The 16995-nt window shown below is 47.6% G+C and overlaps 1 protein-coding gene across 8 annotated transcripts in view; it reads right to left on the minus strand.

The window, feature by feature from the left end:
- Positions 1-13: 13 nt before the first annotated feature.
- Positions 14-16995, minus strand: part of LOC116628014 (synaptotagmin-17) — a 74377-nt gene continuing 57395 nt past the window's right edge. For all 8 annotated transcript variants that reach the window (XM_032398050.1, XM_032398043.1, XM_032398047.1 and 5 more), the window contains one exon: positions 14-271. In XM_032398050.1, coding sequence (XP_032253941.1) covers positions 75-271 — 197 coding nt within the window. In that variant the 3' untranslated portion in view covers positions 14-74. The remainder of the gene's footprint in view (positions 272-16995) is intronic.

Genomic DNA, 16995 nt, shown 5'->3' on the forward strand with positions numbered 1-16995 from the left:
TTTTCTTTCTGTCTTAAATTTTCTTCCTTTTTTTTTTTTTTTTAAACAAATGAAAGCTGCTTTTCCCACAGCTCTCAGGTCACCTCCAGCGAGGCAGGAGACACGCGGTCACACTCGGCCCGGGACCTCAGGCTGTGCCACTGCTCTACGGCCGTGCGGTGAGTGTTGAGCATTCGCCGCCAGTGGTTGGATTCGGAGGGGCCCGAAGAGTACTGGCCGATGACAATCCTTCCGATGAAGTCGTTGCTGCTCTTCATGTTGTGGCCAAACACTAGGGAGCCAGAGGGGCGAGGGCGGCGGGGAGGAGGTCGGAGGAAGGAGAGAAACGGAACAGGGAGACGGGAACAAGACAGAGGTTGTTAGTCTACACGTTCCTCAACTGCAGGCACGGGCTCCTTGCTTTTGGGACATCATCTGTTTCTTTTAATGGTAAGAACGCCCCACTTCCCTCATCTCATCTGCCCGTGAGTCCCTTCACTCCAGGTATACCAGGTGGCCGGCTGTTCCTCACCATGCCAGGCATGTTCCCGCCTCCTGGCCTCCGCACTGGCTGGTCCTTCTGCCAGATAGCGGCGTCCCCTATAATACGCAACTTTAAACTCACAGCCATTGCCCTACCACGCTGTGTACAGAGCACTACAGGTGGGTAGTTCTAGGGGGACAGTCAGCCATCACTGAAGTCTGGTTGAGTAGTTAACCCGGGGTTTCTCAATGGCGGCACTGCTGACGTTCTTTGTCATGGGGGCTGTCCTGTGCACGATGTTGAGCAGCACCTCAGGCTTCTATGCACTCGACGCCAAGAGCACCACCCTCACCAGCTGTCACAATCCAAAATGTCTCCAGACGGGGCCCAATGTCCCCTGAAAGGTCAGTTCATGCTGGAGAAGAGCCACTAGGTTAAGCCGTGGGCCATGGGCCAGATATCCTCGGTGACCATTAGGCTAGCTCTGGGACCCCGAGACAAGGGAAGGAATCTCTCTGAGACTCAGTTTCCTCCTAGGTTAAAGAGGAATCTTGATAGTGCTTTACCTCATCTGTCATTGTGAGGTTTTGAGGAGATAACGTGTGTAATGTCTCAGCACACAGTACCTAGATAAGCACTCAGTGAAGGTTATACTGCTATTTTGATCCCAAATCTCTGTCTGTGGAGCTTTTATAAAAGAGGCTTTATGTTTCCTCTGTTCCAGGCAATGGAGGCAAGCTTCCTGAGAGAAACGGCCATGGCAATTTCTTCTACCCCTTGTTGTACTGCGTGTCTCTTTGGAAGGCTTCTCTGTTAATTCCAATGCAAGCTTAATTTGTGTCTTTCAAGCCTAATGAGATGGTTAGCTTGATTTATCTTCCCAGCCAAGTTCTGCCTAATTCTTTATCTGTGTGTGGGTAGTCCGGGCATGTCATCTCACGAATGGGAAAGCAGGCTGCGTCTGGGTTATAAATGAAGGACTGCAGAATGGGAAATATCACAGATTCACCCAGCATGAGCCGAGCAAAAGCGGGCTGGATCCCAGGAGGGATGCCGATTATCAAATAAACCAGCTAAAATATGCAGCCAAAAACAGAACTTGAATGCTAATGAGCCTCCGTTCTCCCCTGTGGGGTTCACATCAAGAATTCTAAATGATAAAAATTGGGGGGGGGGCGCGGAACGGGAAGAAAAAAAGAAAAGTGGAAAAACAAAAACAAAACCCCATCCATTGTCTAAGTACCAAAAAGACCCAGGGTGAACAAGGGTAGCCCGCACCAGTCGAGTCCAATACCACTCCAGTGTCCAGTACCTGTCAGCAATGTGGACCAAAATTGGACCCTGTATATTTCTTGTAACTTGGTAAAGTGTTCAGGACACACAGGGGGATCTTGTTTACGTGAAGATCCCTTACAGAAGGGAAAAATTAGGGCAGGAATCTTTGCTTAATAAAGGACATTACCTAAGGAGCTCTCTGAGGCATTTGAAGTTTTTTTTTTTCAAAGATTTTATTTATTTGTCAGAGAGAGAGAGAGAGCACAAGCAGGGAGAACGGCAGGCAGAGGAAGACGGGGAGGGAGAAGCAGGCTCCTCACGGAGCAGGGAGCCCAATGCGGCACTTGATCCCAGGACCCTGGGATCATGACCTGGGCCGAAGGCAGACACTCAACCGACTGAGCTACCCAGGCATCCCTTGAAGTTTTTTTTTTTGAAAAGGTAACACTCAGGTTTGTTTTGAACCACGCCTAGTGGGCAGTGTAAGGTTTGATCTCACCAAATGAAAACAAGTTACCAGAGTCCCCTTCTCTGTGGGCCTTGGTAAAGCAAGATACTATCAGGAGGCCATTTCAGGCTCTATTTGGTTTTCTTCCTTGGGGGCAAAATGTTCTATCCTCCTATACCTCTCCAAAGCTCAAGAATGAAAATGCAGAAACATCCTAGTAGATGAATGTAGGTTTCCCTTGGGAAAAGGTTTTAAGAAAGGAAATCTCAAACACTCTCATGTATTGCTTGTGAAAGGGGAAGCTGGTTCAACTTTTAGGAGAGGTTCACAGTGTGTACTCGAAATAAAAATGTTGTTAACTTGTTTTTTTTTGTTTTTATTTTATTTTATTTATTTGACAGAGAGAGACACAGCGAGAGAGAGAACACAAGCAGGGGGAGTGGGAGAGGGAGAAGCAGGCTTCCCGCTGAGCGGGGAGCCCGATGCGGGGCTCGATCCCAGGACCCTGGGATCATGACCTGAGCCGAAGGCAGACGCTTAATGACTGAGCCGCCCAGGCGCCCCAAAAATGTTGTAACTTGTGATCCAGCAATTCTATTTCTAGGAATTTATCCCATAGGATTATCTGCACAAATGGACAAAGGTATACATACAAGGATATTCTCTGGATATTGGATATTGGATAATACCTGGGTTATTAGAGCCTCTAAGCCAAATCGGGCCCGCCACCGTGTTTTGTAAATAAAGTTTTATTGGAACCCGGTCAAACCCATTTGTTTACACAATGCCTGTGACTGCTAGCGCACTACAGAAGCAGAGCTGAATAGCTGCAGAAGAGACTGTGTGGCCCACAAAGCTGAAACTATTTCCTATCTGGTCCTTTATAGAAAAGTTTGCCAACTCCTGCTCTAGAAATAGAACATTGTGAGAATGAAAAATGTAAATAACAAAAAAATGTCCATGAAGAAGTGTAGCTGAGGCTGTGGCGCCCTGTCCACCTCCCCAGCCCACCCTAGAGGCTACCCCCAGCTCTCAAGCACCCGGAGCCCTCTGCCGGGGCCACGCCAGTCTATGCTAACGACGACTTACGGTCGAGTCCTTGGGCCACTCTGTGAATAGCAGTTTGACCTCTGCAGGGGCTGGAGACTAGGGTCAGCCACTTGGACGCCTACGGGACTGATTGCCTGATCAATATCCCAGACACCAAGGCTTGCGTGCACTTTTCTGGTTGGCGCCCTTTCGAGTGTGTGTCTCCCCACATCACTCCTGGGACAATGAAGTGCTGTCCTCACAACTCCACTGGGAGAGGGCAACTGGAAACTCATATCTGTTCTCGCCTGGACTCTGCCCTGTGTGCCTCTTTCCTTTGCTGATTTTGGTCTGTTTCCTTTTTCTGTAATAAACTGTAACCATGAGTATAATAGCTTTGCTAAGTCTGTGAGTCCTTCCAGCGAATCACTTAACTTGATGGTCTTGGGGATCTTCCAAGCTGCAGTTACCCACGCATCAAATATCCCTGATTGGCTTGTCTCCCTTTTCCACTCTCTTATCAGTACTTCCTGGGGTCACCTCCTTAGTAGCCTATCTGAACCCAAGTCATTGTCTTAGGATCAGCTTTGGGGAGCATCCAGACAAAGACTGGCGGAGACTAATTAAATCATTTCTGATGTAATAATGTCATGGAAACCAACATTGCTGTAAAATGAGATAGACCTATATATATAAAATAGAAACATCTCCAAGACATATTGCTAGGAGACAAAAGCAAGTTGCAAAATAGTATATGTAAACACAATCTCTTTTTTGTTAAAAAAAAAAAGTTAATATATAGAATAGAAAACAATCTGGAGGAATTTCATCAAACTGTTGAGAGTGGCTCTCTCCGGGGGTGGGGGGGGGGGGGGAGACAGGGAACTTTCTGCGTTCTGTATTATGTAAGTATGGTTTGCACTTCTTACAGTACATATTGTTTTGGAAAGAAAACAGGGGCGCCTGGGTGGCTCAGTCGGTTAAGCCACTGCCTTTGGCTCAGGTCATGATCCCAGGGTCCTGGGATCAAGCCCCATGTCAGGCTCCCTGCTCAGCAGGGAGTCTGCTTCTCCCTCTCCCTCTGCTGCTCCCCCTGCTTGTGCTCTCCTGCTCTCTGTGAAATAAATAAAATCTTAAAAAAACAAAGAAAGAAAACAAAAGAAAAAAACAAAACAAAGTTGCCATTAGAGAATCCACATCTAAATCGCCAGAAGGCAAAGAAGACTAAAAGGCAGTCTAATATCCTACGCTCCCTTTCCCAGTTTGCAAAGTTCCTTGGTGTGCTGAATCACTTGGCCCTTGCAAGGTAGGTGCTCCTAAGTGATTCAACCTTTCTGGTGGAAAGCAGTCACTGCTGTGGCCATCTGAGTTAATTGGCAGGCTTTGACATTTGCAAATCACTTGGTAAAGTTATGGCAATCTTAACAGTCTTTTAAAAATCGAACATTTAAAATGCAAGTTATAACAAAGCCAGAGCTGAAGAAAACTAATGACTTCTATGATAAAAGCTGCCTGAGAGAATATCAAGATTTGCTATCACTGTAAATTCTAGGGAGCATGTTGTTGGGAGAAATGGGGAATTAAGACTGGATATCTATAGAATCCAGAAAGGGGCTCAGAGACAGAGGGCCAGATACCCAAAGCCCTCCATTTTACAGATAAGGAAACCAAGTCACTGAGCTAGTTGGTGATACAACTTGAAGTATTTGCAGCAAAAACCCTGCAAAGGAAGCCAATTCTGTGTAACTAGATCCCCACTTTCCTCCTCCTTAGAAACAATCACAATTAGACATTTTGTCGCGAGGCATCCCCAAATATCCCTCCTGGTTGTTACGGGGGACTCATTCTACTGCGAGTCCCTAGTGTATTACTGGACCGTGTACCCTAGTCGTCCGGAAGCGGCTTCCCAACGACCGATACAATTCAGAGAGTAGCACAAAGGTGTTGCAACAGTGAGAAAAGATTCAGAATTTGTGCACAAAACCCATGGAGAGGGCTCCTCATATTTTCTCTAAGAACCTATTTACTCTTCATGGATTTAGACATACTCTGAATAAACTTGGTCATCTGATTTCCCCACCTGCAGTAATTTTTTAATTTTTTTCCCAAGATTTATTAGAGAGAGAGAGTGAGCACAAGTGGGGGGAGGGGCAGAGGGAGAAGGACAAGCAGACTCCCTGCTGAGTGGGGAGCCAGGCATGGGGAGTCCGATGTGGGGCTCGACCCCAGGACCCTGGGATCATGACCTGAGCTGAAGTCAGACGCTTAACCGACTGAGCCACCCAGGCGTCCCCATCTGCAGTAACTTAATTTAGTGGATTGCAACTACCAGCAGATGTAAGAACTTCCTCTTTTTTTAAGAGTTTATTTATTTATTTAGAGAGGGCAGGGGGAGGGTCAGAGGAAGAGGGAGAGAGAGGATCTCAAGCAGAGTCTGTGCTGAGTGTGCATCCCAGGGTGGGGCTCGATCTCACGACCCTGAGAATACGACCTTGAGAATACGACCTGAGCCAAAATCAAAAGTCAAACACTTAGCCGAGTGTGCCACCCAAGCACCCAAGAACTTTCAAAAAGTACAGTAGAATGTGGCCATTTAGTAAAGGGGCAAACAACCCCGTACTCCTTCACAGAGCCAAAGGTATATTCAACCGTATGATCATTTATTTTCATTGTCATGACTGAATCAGTTAGAAAGCTCAGGGTTCCGGTTAATGGGTCAAAGGGAGTGTAACAAGTTCTCTATCAAACACAGTAAAAAACTTAAAGCCTTTTTTAACATCAAAGGGGAGGGCATGCAGTCAGTGGAAGATTTACTCATACAAAACCCCTTTAGTGCCCCTCCCCCCAATGGTTACAGAGTAGGGCAACCACCTTGGCCAGCAAGGCGCTCTGTTACTGGTCACACTGTGTTCTCTCCGTAGCCTTAACGAATCTCAAGCGCCCTGATGCGACAGTCTCAGAGGATGGCCCCCTGTGCAGACAGGCGAGCCACCAAAGTCCAGTTCCACCCTCAGACAGGGCATGGGTATCCCTGGCATATTGCGCTTTCTGGAATTTGAGGCTCAACTTATCTCTAAAGGATTACCAACATATCTGTCTGCTTCTGTGGCACCAATCACCATGGCAAGTTAGGTGAGCAAAACCCCTTTGCAAAACCAAAGCACGATGAGAGGCTCAGGGACCAGGCTTTGAAGAAGCGTGGAGAGTAACACAGCTTTATTAAGCACCTATTATACGTACGGCCCAGGGCTAAGCACATCATGTGGATTAACTTGCTAAATCTCCGTATCAACCCTCTAGAGTCAGGTTTCTCACCTTGAGCACTACTGACGTTTGGAGCCAGATCATTCTCTTGCCGGGCTGTTCCGAGCAGCGTAAGATGTTGAGGAGCATCTCTGGAAGATGCCACTAGCTGTCCCCTCCCGAGCTGTGACAACCCAAAGTTATCTCCAGACATCGCCGTACATCCCCTAGGAGCATCATCTAACCCTTCTCCCTGGAGAACCACTGCTCTAAGACAGTTGCTATCACTGGCCCATTTTACGGCTCGGGGGGCAGAGGCCCAGGGAGGTACAGGCAGATTGCTCACTGCTCCAGTCAAAACCTAGGTGCCCTGAGTGAGTCAGGCACAAAGCTGAGGCTTTCACATGTTGATATTTGCTGTGAAAATGAATCTGTTCTTCCCCGCAAGAGCTAAACTCTTTGGGGTGCTAATTTAGTTTGCCAAGGCAGCCGGTCTGGAAGGGAAGCTGGATGACTTAGCATGTGGGTGTCATAAACACTGCAAATTAAAAGGAAAAAAAAAAAAAATCTCGACAGCTCCCCATTTTGCATGTTTGGTTCCAAGGTGATACCCCCACATGCTCCTTTGAGGCTGATAGCACAGTGCAGGGGTGCCCCAGGTCATGGTCAGAACCCCACCTCATCACAGGCCCCACAGTCTACCTCTTGGGTACTCAGTTGCAGTATTCCCACATTTCTATAAAAAAAAAAACAAAAAACATGAAGCCAGCAAAACCCATCCTGGGCTGTTTCCCAGTCCTCCCTAATTCCTCAGCGCGGAGGGATCCCCACACTTTGTCTGGATGTTCAGGAGTTATCCCAACCCTCAGAGAAGCCCCAAAGCAATCTCCTTGTCCCTTTTCCTCCTGTCCCCCGCTCTCCAGAGGCCAACCCTGACACATCCCAACAAAGGTGGTACCCATTCTCTCGTCAACTTTTGCAAAACTTCCTCAAGCTATAGCATTCCCTCTTTTTTCTTCTTCTCTCTGAAAGCTAGAAGCTGTTTCAGGTGTTTCTTCAAAACAAGGTAAATCATATCCTTTGCCTGGGCCTCAGTTTTCCCATTTATACAGTGGGTGGGTTTATGTAGGTTTTAAGGCCATCTTCAACTCTAACATTTCTTTGGTTCTAAGAAGTTTCATCCACGACTTAAGAGTGAGGTTTCATTTTGTGATTCATAGCAGCTGCTCAGATGTTTTTCCTTCCAATGGTCAAAATGACAGTTTAGATAACAGGATTATTGTAATTAAAAATCAGCAATACCAGGGCGCCTGGGTGGCTCAGTCGGTTAAGGGTCTGACTCTTGATTTCGGCGCAGGTCATGATCTCAGGGTTGTGAGACTGGGCTCTGCGCTGGGCGCAGAGTCTGCTTAAGATTCTCTCTTTCCCTCTCTCCCTGCCCCTCCCCCGCCACCCCTCCTTGCACAAGTACACACACATGCACACGCTCTCTCTCACTCTCTAAAAAAAGGAAAAAAACCCCACCGCAATACCAAATCCTGAGTCCTGTATGCTAGGCACTGAGAGAAGTAGTTTATATACATTTTTTGACTCAATCCACACCACAGTCCTGTTAGGGAAGGCACTACTTATATCCTTCGGCAGACGGAGAATGAGAGGCTCACAGGGGCTCGGAGGTGGAGCGCCCAAGGTCACAGGGCCGGCATGTGGCACAGCAGGGATGGACACTCAGCCCAGCAACGCTTTTCCTTCTCTTGTCTCAGAAAAGTCTCACCCATTCCCCCTTCCACTGACCCCGCTACAGGACAAAAACAAGATTCGGAGCAGAAATACAGTGCATGCATGTGTGTTTGAAGGGGAGTGAGGCCCTCAAGCTGGCCTATAGGGCAAGGGGCATCGAGAGTCCCCTCACGAAGGTGCCATGTTGGAGCCTGTCCCATCATCTCTGTAGGGCCCAGGGGGGTCACATTTGCCTCCAACATCTGAATGGCCTCTTCTGCAGGTGGGCAGCAAACAAGGAAGCCGTCTTATGTCTCCAGACTATTGATATGAAAAATATAATACTAGCACCTAACCCTTATATAGTGCTTATTACGTGTCAGCCCCCATTCTATGGATTCTCGGTTACACTAAATGATTTGATCCACATGTCTATTTACAAGGTAAGTCTATCATTATCTCTTGGGTCTAGAGGTCACACACCACCATCATGGCCTGCTTTCCTGAGGAGGGCCTGGACAGAGGCCTGAGCATGGGGTGGGCACGTTACCTTGACTCCTTGGGCTTGCCTTCTGACCTCTCACCCCACCGAAAGCACAAGGCCTAGAGTAGAGACCCCTTTTGGCCAGGTCTATAGGAAATACTGGCTTAAGGTGAGTTGTTCAATTCCTTCAATGCAGTGGTTCTCAGCTGGGCCCATTTTGGTCCCCAAATTTGCCAATGTTAGGAGACATTTGGATTGTCACCACTGGAGAGGAGACGCTGCTAAACATCCTACTGTACTCAGGACAACCTCAAAATAAAGGATCTACTGGCCCAAAATGTCCACAGGCACTGAGGCTGAGAAACACTGCCTTAAGGGAAAAGCATGTGACCTGGGGTTTCCCTTCATTAATCCACCACCAGAAACTGGGGAGTGGAGGCAGAGGTCTTTGAGGACTATCTTCATGGCTTACGGATTAGGTCTCTTCCTCCTTCCTCAAGACACAGGAGTCAAGATTGAAATTCCTTTTGGGGTGCCTGGGTGGTATAGTCGACTAAGCATCTGACTCTTGGCTTCAGCTCCGGTCGTGACTTCAGGGTCATGAGATCGAGCCCTGATCTGGGCCCCGCATTCAGTGCAGAGTCTGCCTGACACTCTCTCCCTCTCCCTCTGCCCCTCCCACCCCCCTCCTCTAAAGAAAATAAATAAAATGAATCTTAAAAAAAAAAAAAGAAAGATTAAAATTCCTTTTGAAATTCCTTTGGACCACGGCTGGACCATTTCTTTACTCCTCTGTGTGGAAACGGAGCCATGTGGAGCCTGCGTTTATAAAGATGACATATGGGTTGAAGCATCACTTTCAGGTCTGAATCACACCGTCTAGGAGGAAGCATTTTAAAGTGTGATGATAACGTAATGTGCTTGTTTTTACACGAACAACCAAAATGTATATATCTGAAAGAGGATCATCCTTGTACACATCTCTTAGAGATGCTGGCATTGCTCTGGGGGAAATGTTCACTACAAACCGGCTTCAGAGCTAGTTGCAAGACACCTGTTAGAAGCTTCAGGGGGATAACTAACCAAATCTTCCCCCTCTCTGTCTTCTGAAATAATTGAGAAACAATTGGGAAAACAAAGGAGAAATATCACAAACATGTGAATCCCTCAGAAGGCTTTTAAAAAAATCCTAGTGCCCAGACCTCAGCCCAAGAGATGCTGTCGATGGGTTTGGGGGGTGGGGGACTGGGTGCCAGTGTTTTTCACATGCTCCCCAGGGGATTCTCATGGGGTCAGGTTAGGTACACTGTGCTAGATGCAGAACAAAGTATCAGTTGGATTGGTAGCTTAGCTGGATTATAGAAAGGGGCCAGACCCTATTTGCTCTCCTGGAATTAAACTTCTCTGACCAAACACAGTGCAGGCCTCGTCTTGGCAGGGGCAAGCCTGACCAGCAGGCTCACTGAAGGAGCTACAGAGAATGCTCCCTCCCTGTTGTGGGCAGGTAGGTCACCAGAGAGAAGAGGAGGGCTGGGAGATCTTTAACACCTTAATCCCATCCAGCAGAAGACCATGGACCTTCAGATGAAAACCCACCAGGTTCCCAGTCAGATAAGTCAATTCTTCCCTGGGCAAGTAAATACAAGATAACAGAGAATAAAGCAAATAATAAAATGAATAGGGGCGCCTGGGTGGCTCAGTCCGTTAAGCGTCTGCCTTCAGCTCAGGTCATGATCTCAGGGTCCTGGGATCGAGTCCCGCATCGGGCTCCTTGCTCAGCAGGGAGCCTGCTTCTCCCTCTCCCTCTGCCCTTCCCCCCTGTTCATGCGCTTTCTCTCTCTCAAATAAATAAAATCTTAAAAAAATATAAAAATAAGATGAATAAAAGAGAGCCCAGAGGTGTTACTTTAGTGCAAGGATGGGCAGACTTTCACCATAAAGAGCCAGACAGTAAAGACTTTAGGCTTCAAGGGCCCCCTATAGTCTCTGTCCCAACTTCTCTGCCATTGTAGCAGAAAGAAGCCACAGACTATATGCAAATGAATAGCCATGAAAATGACATAATAAAAATATATTTAGTCTCTGCCCCCACTTCCTGACACAGAGCTCCTAAAACCCTTGTAATTTCCTAAGTGATAGCGGTGATAAGAGCATCTTGTGTTATAATATTTGGTCTTCGTCCCGGGTTCATGACCCAAGAGCTTCTAAGACCCTTGGAATCTTCAAGTGACGAGTGTCTTCTGGTATACTAATGAGATGGCTGGTGACAGAGGTCTCCAGATAGTTTCAGGAAGGGGGTTGGCTGCCAGGAAGACCAAGGCATGATTAGAGGGTGGACCTTTCAGTCCATCCCAACCCCCCAGCCTCCAGAGAGAGGAGAGGGGCAGGAGACTGACTTATTAATCACCAACAGCCAATGGTTTCATCGATCATGCCTATGTAATGATTTTCTGTATGCTAAACTTCAACAAAAAGTCAACTTTAAAAAACAAACGAATGGGACTAATGTTTGCAACTGATCTCGAAATGCATGAAAAAAATGAACTGAGATAAATAGAGGGATAGATAGATGTGTGGTAAAGCAAACAGCAAAATATACAGTGCAAAATCTAGGTGGTGGGAATACGGGTGTTGACTGAGTAAGTCTTCCAATTTTTTTTAAAGGTCCTCCATAAAATGTTGAGATCATAAAAAACAAACACAAACTCAATTGTTTTACTTTCATAGCGGTCTTGTTACTGAGTTACTGGAGTTCTTTATATATTCTGGATACAGGCTCTTTGTTGGATAGGTTTTGCAAAAAATTCCTCTGGGGTGTGCCTTACTCTTTTATTTTCTTAACTATGTCTTTTTTTTTTTTTAAAGATTTTATTTATTTATTCACGAGAGACAGAGAGAGAGAGAGGGAGGCAGAGCAGAGGGAGAAGCAGGCCTCCCACCGAGCAGGGAGCCCGATGCGGGGCTCGACCCCAGGACCCTGGGATCATGACCTGAGCCGAAGGCAGACACCTAACGACTGAGCCACCCAGGCGCCCCTTAACTATGTCTTTCAAAGAGCAAAAGTTTTACATCTTGATCAAGTCCATTTGCAAAAAATTCCTCTGGGGTGTGCCTTACTCTTTTATTTTCTTAACTATGTCTTTCAAAGAGCGAAAGTTTTACATCTTGATCAAGTCCATTTATCACATTTTCACTCATTTCCTTTCAAAATGAAATAACTGCACACCCTGGGTTTTTGAAGCCAGTGACCCATGTGGAACTGCTTTGCCTATGCCAACTGAGATGAAAAACTAATCTGAGACAGATCTGGGTGGGGGGTCCATGACTGCCTGTGATTTTTTCCCCCATATATTTGGAGTATTATATAATACAGAATTAAAAATCAAAATGCTTTTTAAAGGTAAAAAATATCACCTCATAGTTGTTCAGCACTTCATAATTTTCAAAGCTTGCCTATTTCAGCCTTGCCAGAGTCCTTTTGTTGGGGGGGGGGGCAGGAGTTGAGGCCTCCGTGGGCCACAAAGGCATAAAAGCATTTGTCAAAGTCATCTGTTTCAATTGCATACTGCAAGAAGACACAAAAGAGTAAAAATTTTGCCACTTTCTTTTTTTGGGATTGCAAATTTTAAAAAATTATTTATGTATTTATTTTAGAGAGAGAGTGGGGGAGGGGCGGAAGGAGAAGGAGACAAGCAGACTCCCCGCTGCGCAGGAAGCCTGATGTGGGGCTTGATCCCAGGACCCTGAGATCATGACCTGAGCCGAAATCAGGAGTCGGACGCTTAACCAACTGAGCCACCCAGGCATCCCCGGACTGCACATTTTGACAACGGCTATCCAAATGGACAAACATATATGCTTTGGCGGAGCAAGCCCACTGCTGGATTTTTAGCTCACGGTACATTTGGACACATCTGCGGAGACATGTTGAGGGTGCCCACCCCAGTAATGTTCCTAACTGCAAAAAAACCCCTGGAATGAATCCCAGTGTTACCAACAGGGGACTAATTAAATAAATTCTTCAACTCCTGGACTTAATGAAATATCATGCGGTCATTAAAAATAATTAGGGGAAATCTGCACTCCATGTCCAGCCACACTGATCTCCCTGCTCTCACTCCCTTCCACGTAAGAGCTTTTGCACTTGGTATTCTTTTTGGCTGCAACGCTCTTCCCCCATCCATATCCACGTGGTCCATCTCTGACCTCTTTCCCGTCTTGGCTCAAATGTCACCTTCTCCATAGGCCTTCCCTGGCCACCTTGGAAAAAATCGCAATCCTCCCCCCATCCCTCACTATTCTCTTTCCTTCCTTCTGTTTCTTCCTTAGCACTGAACTTCATCTCTACATGGCCCTCATATGGTTACTTGCTTTGTTTACTACCTGTCTTCCCACATTCAAGTAGTCATCTGATGAAACCAGGATTTTTGTCTAATTTGTTCACTATTGTATCCACAGTGCCTGGTTTGCATGCACATATATATATATATATATAAACATGCTAGTATGGAAAAATGTCCAAGAGCTATTATGTGAAAAGACCAAGTCGCAGAAAAGCCTATCTATTCTGGATACGAACAATAGCGGATGGAGACACCGCACACACTCGTGTACATCTGCTCCCGTATACACGTACATACGTGCACACATTCACGTACACAGAAGTGTATATGGTCCTAGAAAGAAGGCTTGTGAGGACTAATTACCTTTAAGTAGGGAGAATTAGGGATTTTTACTTTTTATTCTACTCTCTCCTGTACAGTTGCACTATATATACGTGTATATGCATATGTATATATGTGTATAAACATATATTCCTTATCATAACGACACTGAGAAGCCACCAGAACCCCTTTTCCCTTGTAAACCCTTGGTGTCACCCCATGCAGCTGACAGGCACCCATAAGCCACAAGGTGGGGAGGAGCAGAGACCAGATTTAAAAATACTCTGCTCCTCTTCCTGAGAGGGCTCCCCACGCCCTCTCCTGCGGAGCCAGGCGGCAGTCCATCTGTCCAGGTCACACCACCTGGGAGACGGGCTCGTGTGCCGAGCAGGATGCTTCTGTCTGCCCAAATCTTTATGGAAGCAGGGAAGCCATTTGAAAAATCTACACAGATGAGCACAAATGCACTCGGGTTTCTGCCCCTGAATTCTTCATGCTCAGGCAGCCAAAGAAAAACCACAAGAAGTGCTGAGAGGTTAAAATGCCATCGGGAGAATAAACATGCCTCCCACAGGCACATGACTGGAGCAAACTGGCTCTGAGCCCTTCACAGAGGCTCCCCCCCCCCCCCGCCCCGCCCCGCCCCGCAAACTCCCAGACCAGCAGAGCCCACTGCTCGAGCTCAGGGTGGTCGCCACCAGGGGGGCTGGTCCATGCACTGTGGGATGTGAGCAGCATCCCTGACCTCCACCTACTAGATGCCAACAGCACCCCTGGAGTTGTGACAACCACAAACGCTTCCAGACACCGCCCAATGTCTGCTGGGGGACAACATCAGCCCAGCCAAGAACCACGGGTCTAACTCCTTCTCTACGTCAGTAGCTGCCCAGCACTTGGCAGCTAAAAGGTTATGTGGTGAATTCACTGCGAGGACCGCTCTTATTAGGTGGAAGTCCCCGAGCCTGGGATTCGGTGAGATGGGATCCCCCCAGGCTGACGCTCACGGCGAACTCAGGGGCAGCAGGTGCTTGGGGAGGCAGCAGAGAAGCAAGCTTGTTCAGGGCTCAGGCTGGCTTTTACGTGCCCCCTTGGGTACCTATGGCCGAGATGGCTGTGAGCTCACCAAAGCCTTTCCTTCCTGGACAAGCAGCTGGACTACAGTCCCAGTCTCCCCTGCAGGGAGTTGTAGCCGAGAGGGTCGGAGTAGGAGTGGAGTGATATTCATAACTTCCAGACCCGGCCTATAAAAACTTCCCACAAAATCCTCTCTCTCTGTGCCCCCCCCTCTCTCTCTCCCGTAACCACCAGCTGGAGGTGAAACCCTCCAAGGCCCGAGAAGATGGCAGAGCCACAAAACGGAAGGGGCCTGGGTCGCTGAATCCCTGCATGGAAGGCCACTAGTGAAAGGCCCCACAAACACCGGCGTGCGAGCAAGAGATCGGCTTCGACTCCAGTAAACCAGAAACCAGCATGGCTGATTTACTCCAGCAGCCTTCCTTGACCTCAGCTAACACAGGAACTTTTAGCAAGGCACCTGGGCTTCAGTTTCATCCTCTGTAAAATGGGCATAACACTGGTACCTCCCTCGTTTAGTTGTTGTGAGGATCCACTGAGACAGTCCTTGGGACTGTGCCTGGAACTTACTAAGCCTGACGAAGGTTGCCTCTTATTACGAGTGGGAAGAAGAGCTACTGAATTCCTGCCCTTCCCATTACCCCTTCTGTGCCTTCTTTTCTGAGTCACACTCAATAACCTGGGAAAGAATGATTTGCCCCAGTCCTCAAATGCCTTAGGGACATACTGAGGCTTTAGGGAAACTTCTTGTAGTAAGGCTGGGGACCCTTATTTTATCACACAGCTGTCCATGCATCTCCTAAGTGTCCTGGACCTTCCTTACCAAAGACACCACTGAGAGGCCAAGGTGACCTTGAACAAGAAAGGAAGAGGATCCCACCCACAAATCATCCATAGGCTGTCTTTCTTTTGCTTTTCCAGCCTCAATAAAATTAAGCAGAATAAAACCTAAAAGCAGGGGCGCCTGGGTGGCTCAGTCAGTTAAGCGTCTGCCTTCGGCTCAGGTCATAATCCCAGGGTCCTGGAATCGAGTCCTGCATCGGGCTCCTTGCTCAGTGGGGAGCCTTCTCCCTCTGCCCCTCACCCCACTTGTGCTCTCTCTCACTCTCTCTTGTGCTCTCTCTCTAATAAATGAATAAAAATCTCTAAAAAAAACCAAACCACCTTTTTTTTTTTTTTTAAAGATTTTCTTTCTTTATTTGACAGAGAGATAGAGAGCACAAGTAGGCAGAGTGGCAGGCAGAGGGGAGGGAGAAGCAGACTCCCCACTGAGCAGGGAGCCTGATGTGGGGCTCGATCCCAGGACCCCGGGATCATGACCTGAGCCGAAGGCAGACGCTTAACCAACTGAGCCACCCAGGTTCCCCTAAAAAAAAAAATCTTAAAAAACCTAAAAGCAAACACATAATGAGAACTATGGCCCAGACTCTTCCTGGGCCTGCTCTGTAACTCAGGATCACAAAGAAAGTGGCCTTGAGTTAAGCCCCAAAGACCCTGCCTCCCCTGGCCAGTGTGGGGCACCACACAGAGAGCGAAGGCTGACCCCTCTGCCCACCCTGCTTATTCTTCACCCACCTGCTTGTGGGCGAATAATGCCCTCGCCTAAGACCGTCTCTAGAAATGATTGCCATTATAAGCCAACTACATCCTGCTTTAGTGTGGGGGTTGGGGGCTGGGAAGAAACCCAGGGGAGCAGTTTTCACATCAACTTACACACAGGGAAAGAGAAAATTACACCCACTGAGCATCTGCTATGTGCTAAGTATCCCCGCACACACATCGTCTCACTCCTTTGTGAAAGCAGAAGCCACATCTGTCGTGCTCCCTAGTTTCCCCAGTGCCTAACAGGCTTAGGCACACAGTAGGTGTTCAATAGATACTTGTCATCTGAGCTTACCATGACCCCTACTTATTGCTCTGACCTCACATGTAATTCACTCCCCTCATTAACTACACTCCTGCCACTTTCACCTTCTTGCTCATTCTGGCCCCAGGGCCTTTGCACTTGCCAATTCCTCTGCCTAGAACGTTCCTCTCCCTGATCTTTGCACAGCCGGCCCTTTCTCAGCTTGTATTACCCAGTTTAAAGTGATGCTCCAGCCCCTGTCACTGTACTCTGTTATTCTTTAGGTGTTGATTTGTCTCACCCCAACTAGCATGCCAGCATCAGGGAAGGATTAATTATTTCTGCCTCTCTGCTATTTCTCCAGCAACTAGGCACAGCACTTCAACAAAGTAGGGGCTTGATAAATATTCGAGGCTGTGTAACTCAATGACCGAGAGCCCAGACTCTGGACCCAGACCACCTGACTCTGAATCCTGACCCCGGGACCTGGGGCATGCTACTTCTCCTAGCACAGCCTCAGTTTCCCCATTCATAAAACGATGGTAATTCCTACATCATAGTGCTGCTATGAGGATTCAGTGAGTTAATTCATGCGAAACCCTTGGCGCAGTGCCTGGCACACAGGAAGTGCTGCGGATGCGTCTGTTTGTCATTGTTAGAGACAGAATGAGCCACCTCAAGGTAGACCTTAAACGCGTCCAACAGACAGAAAATGCAGGCTCAATGAGATGAAAGGTTCCTGCTCGAGAT

This window comes from Phoca vitulina, unplaced genomic scaffold (assembly GCF_004348235.1).
Source record: "Phoca vitulina isolate PV1807 unplaced genomic scaffold, GSC_HSeal_1.0 scaffold109, whole genome shotgun sequence".
NCBI lineage: Eukaryota > Metazoa > Chordata > Mammalia > Carnivora > Phocidae > Phoca > Phoca vitulina.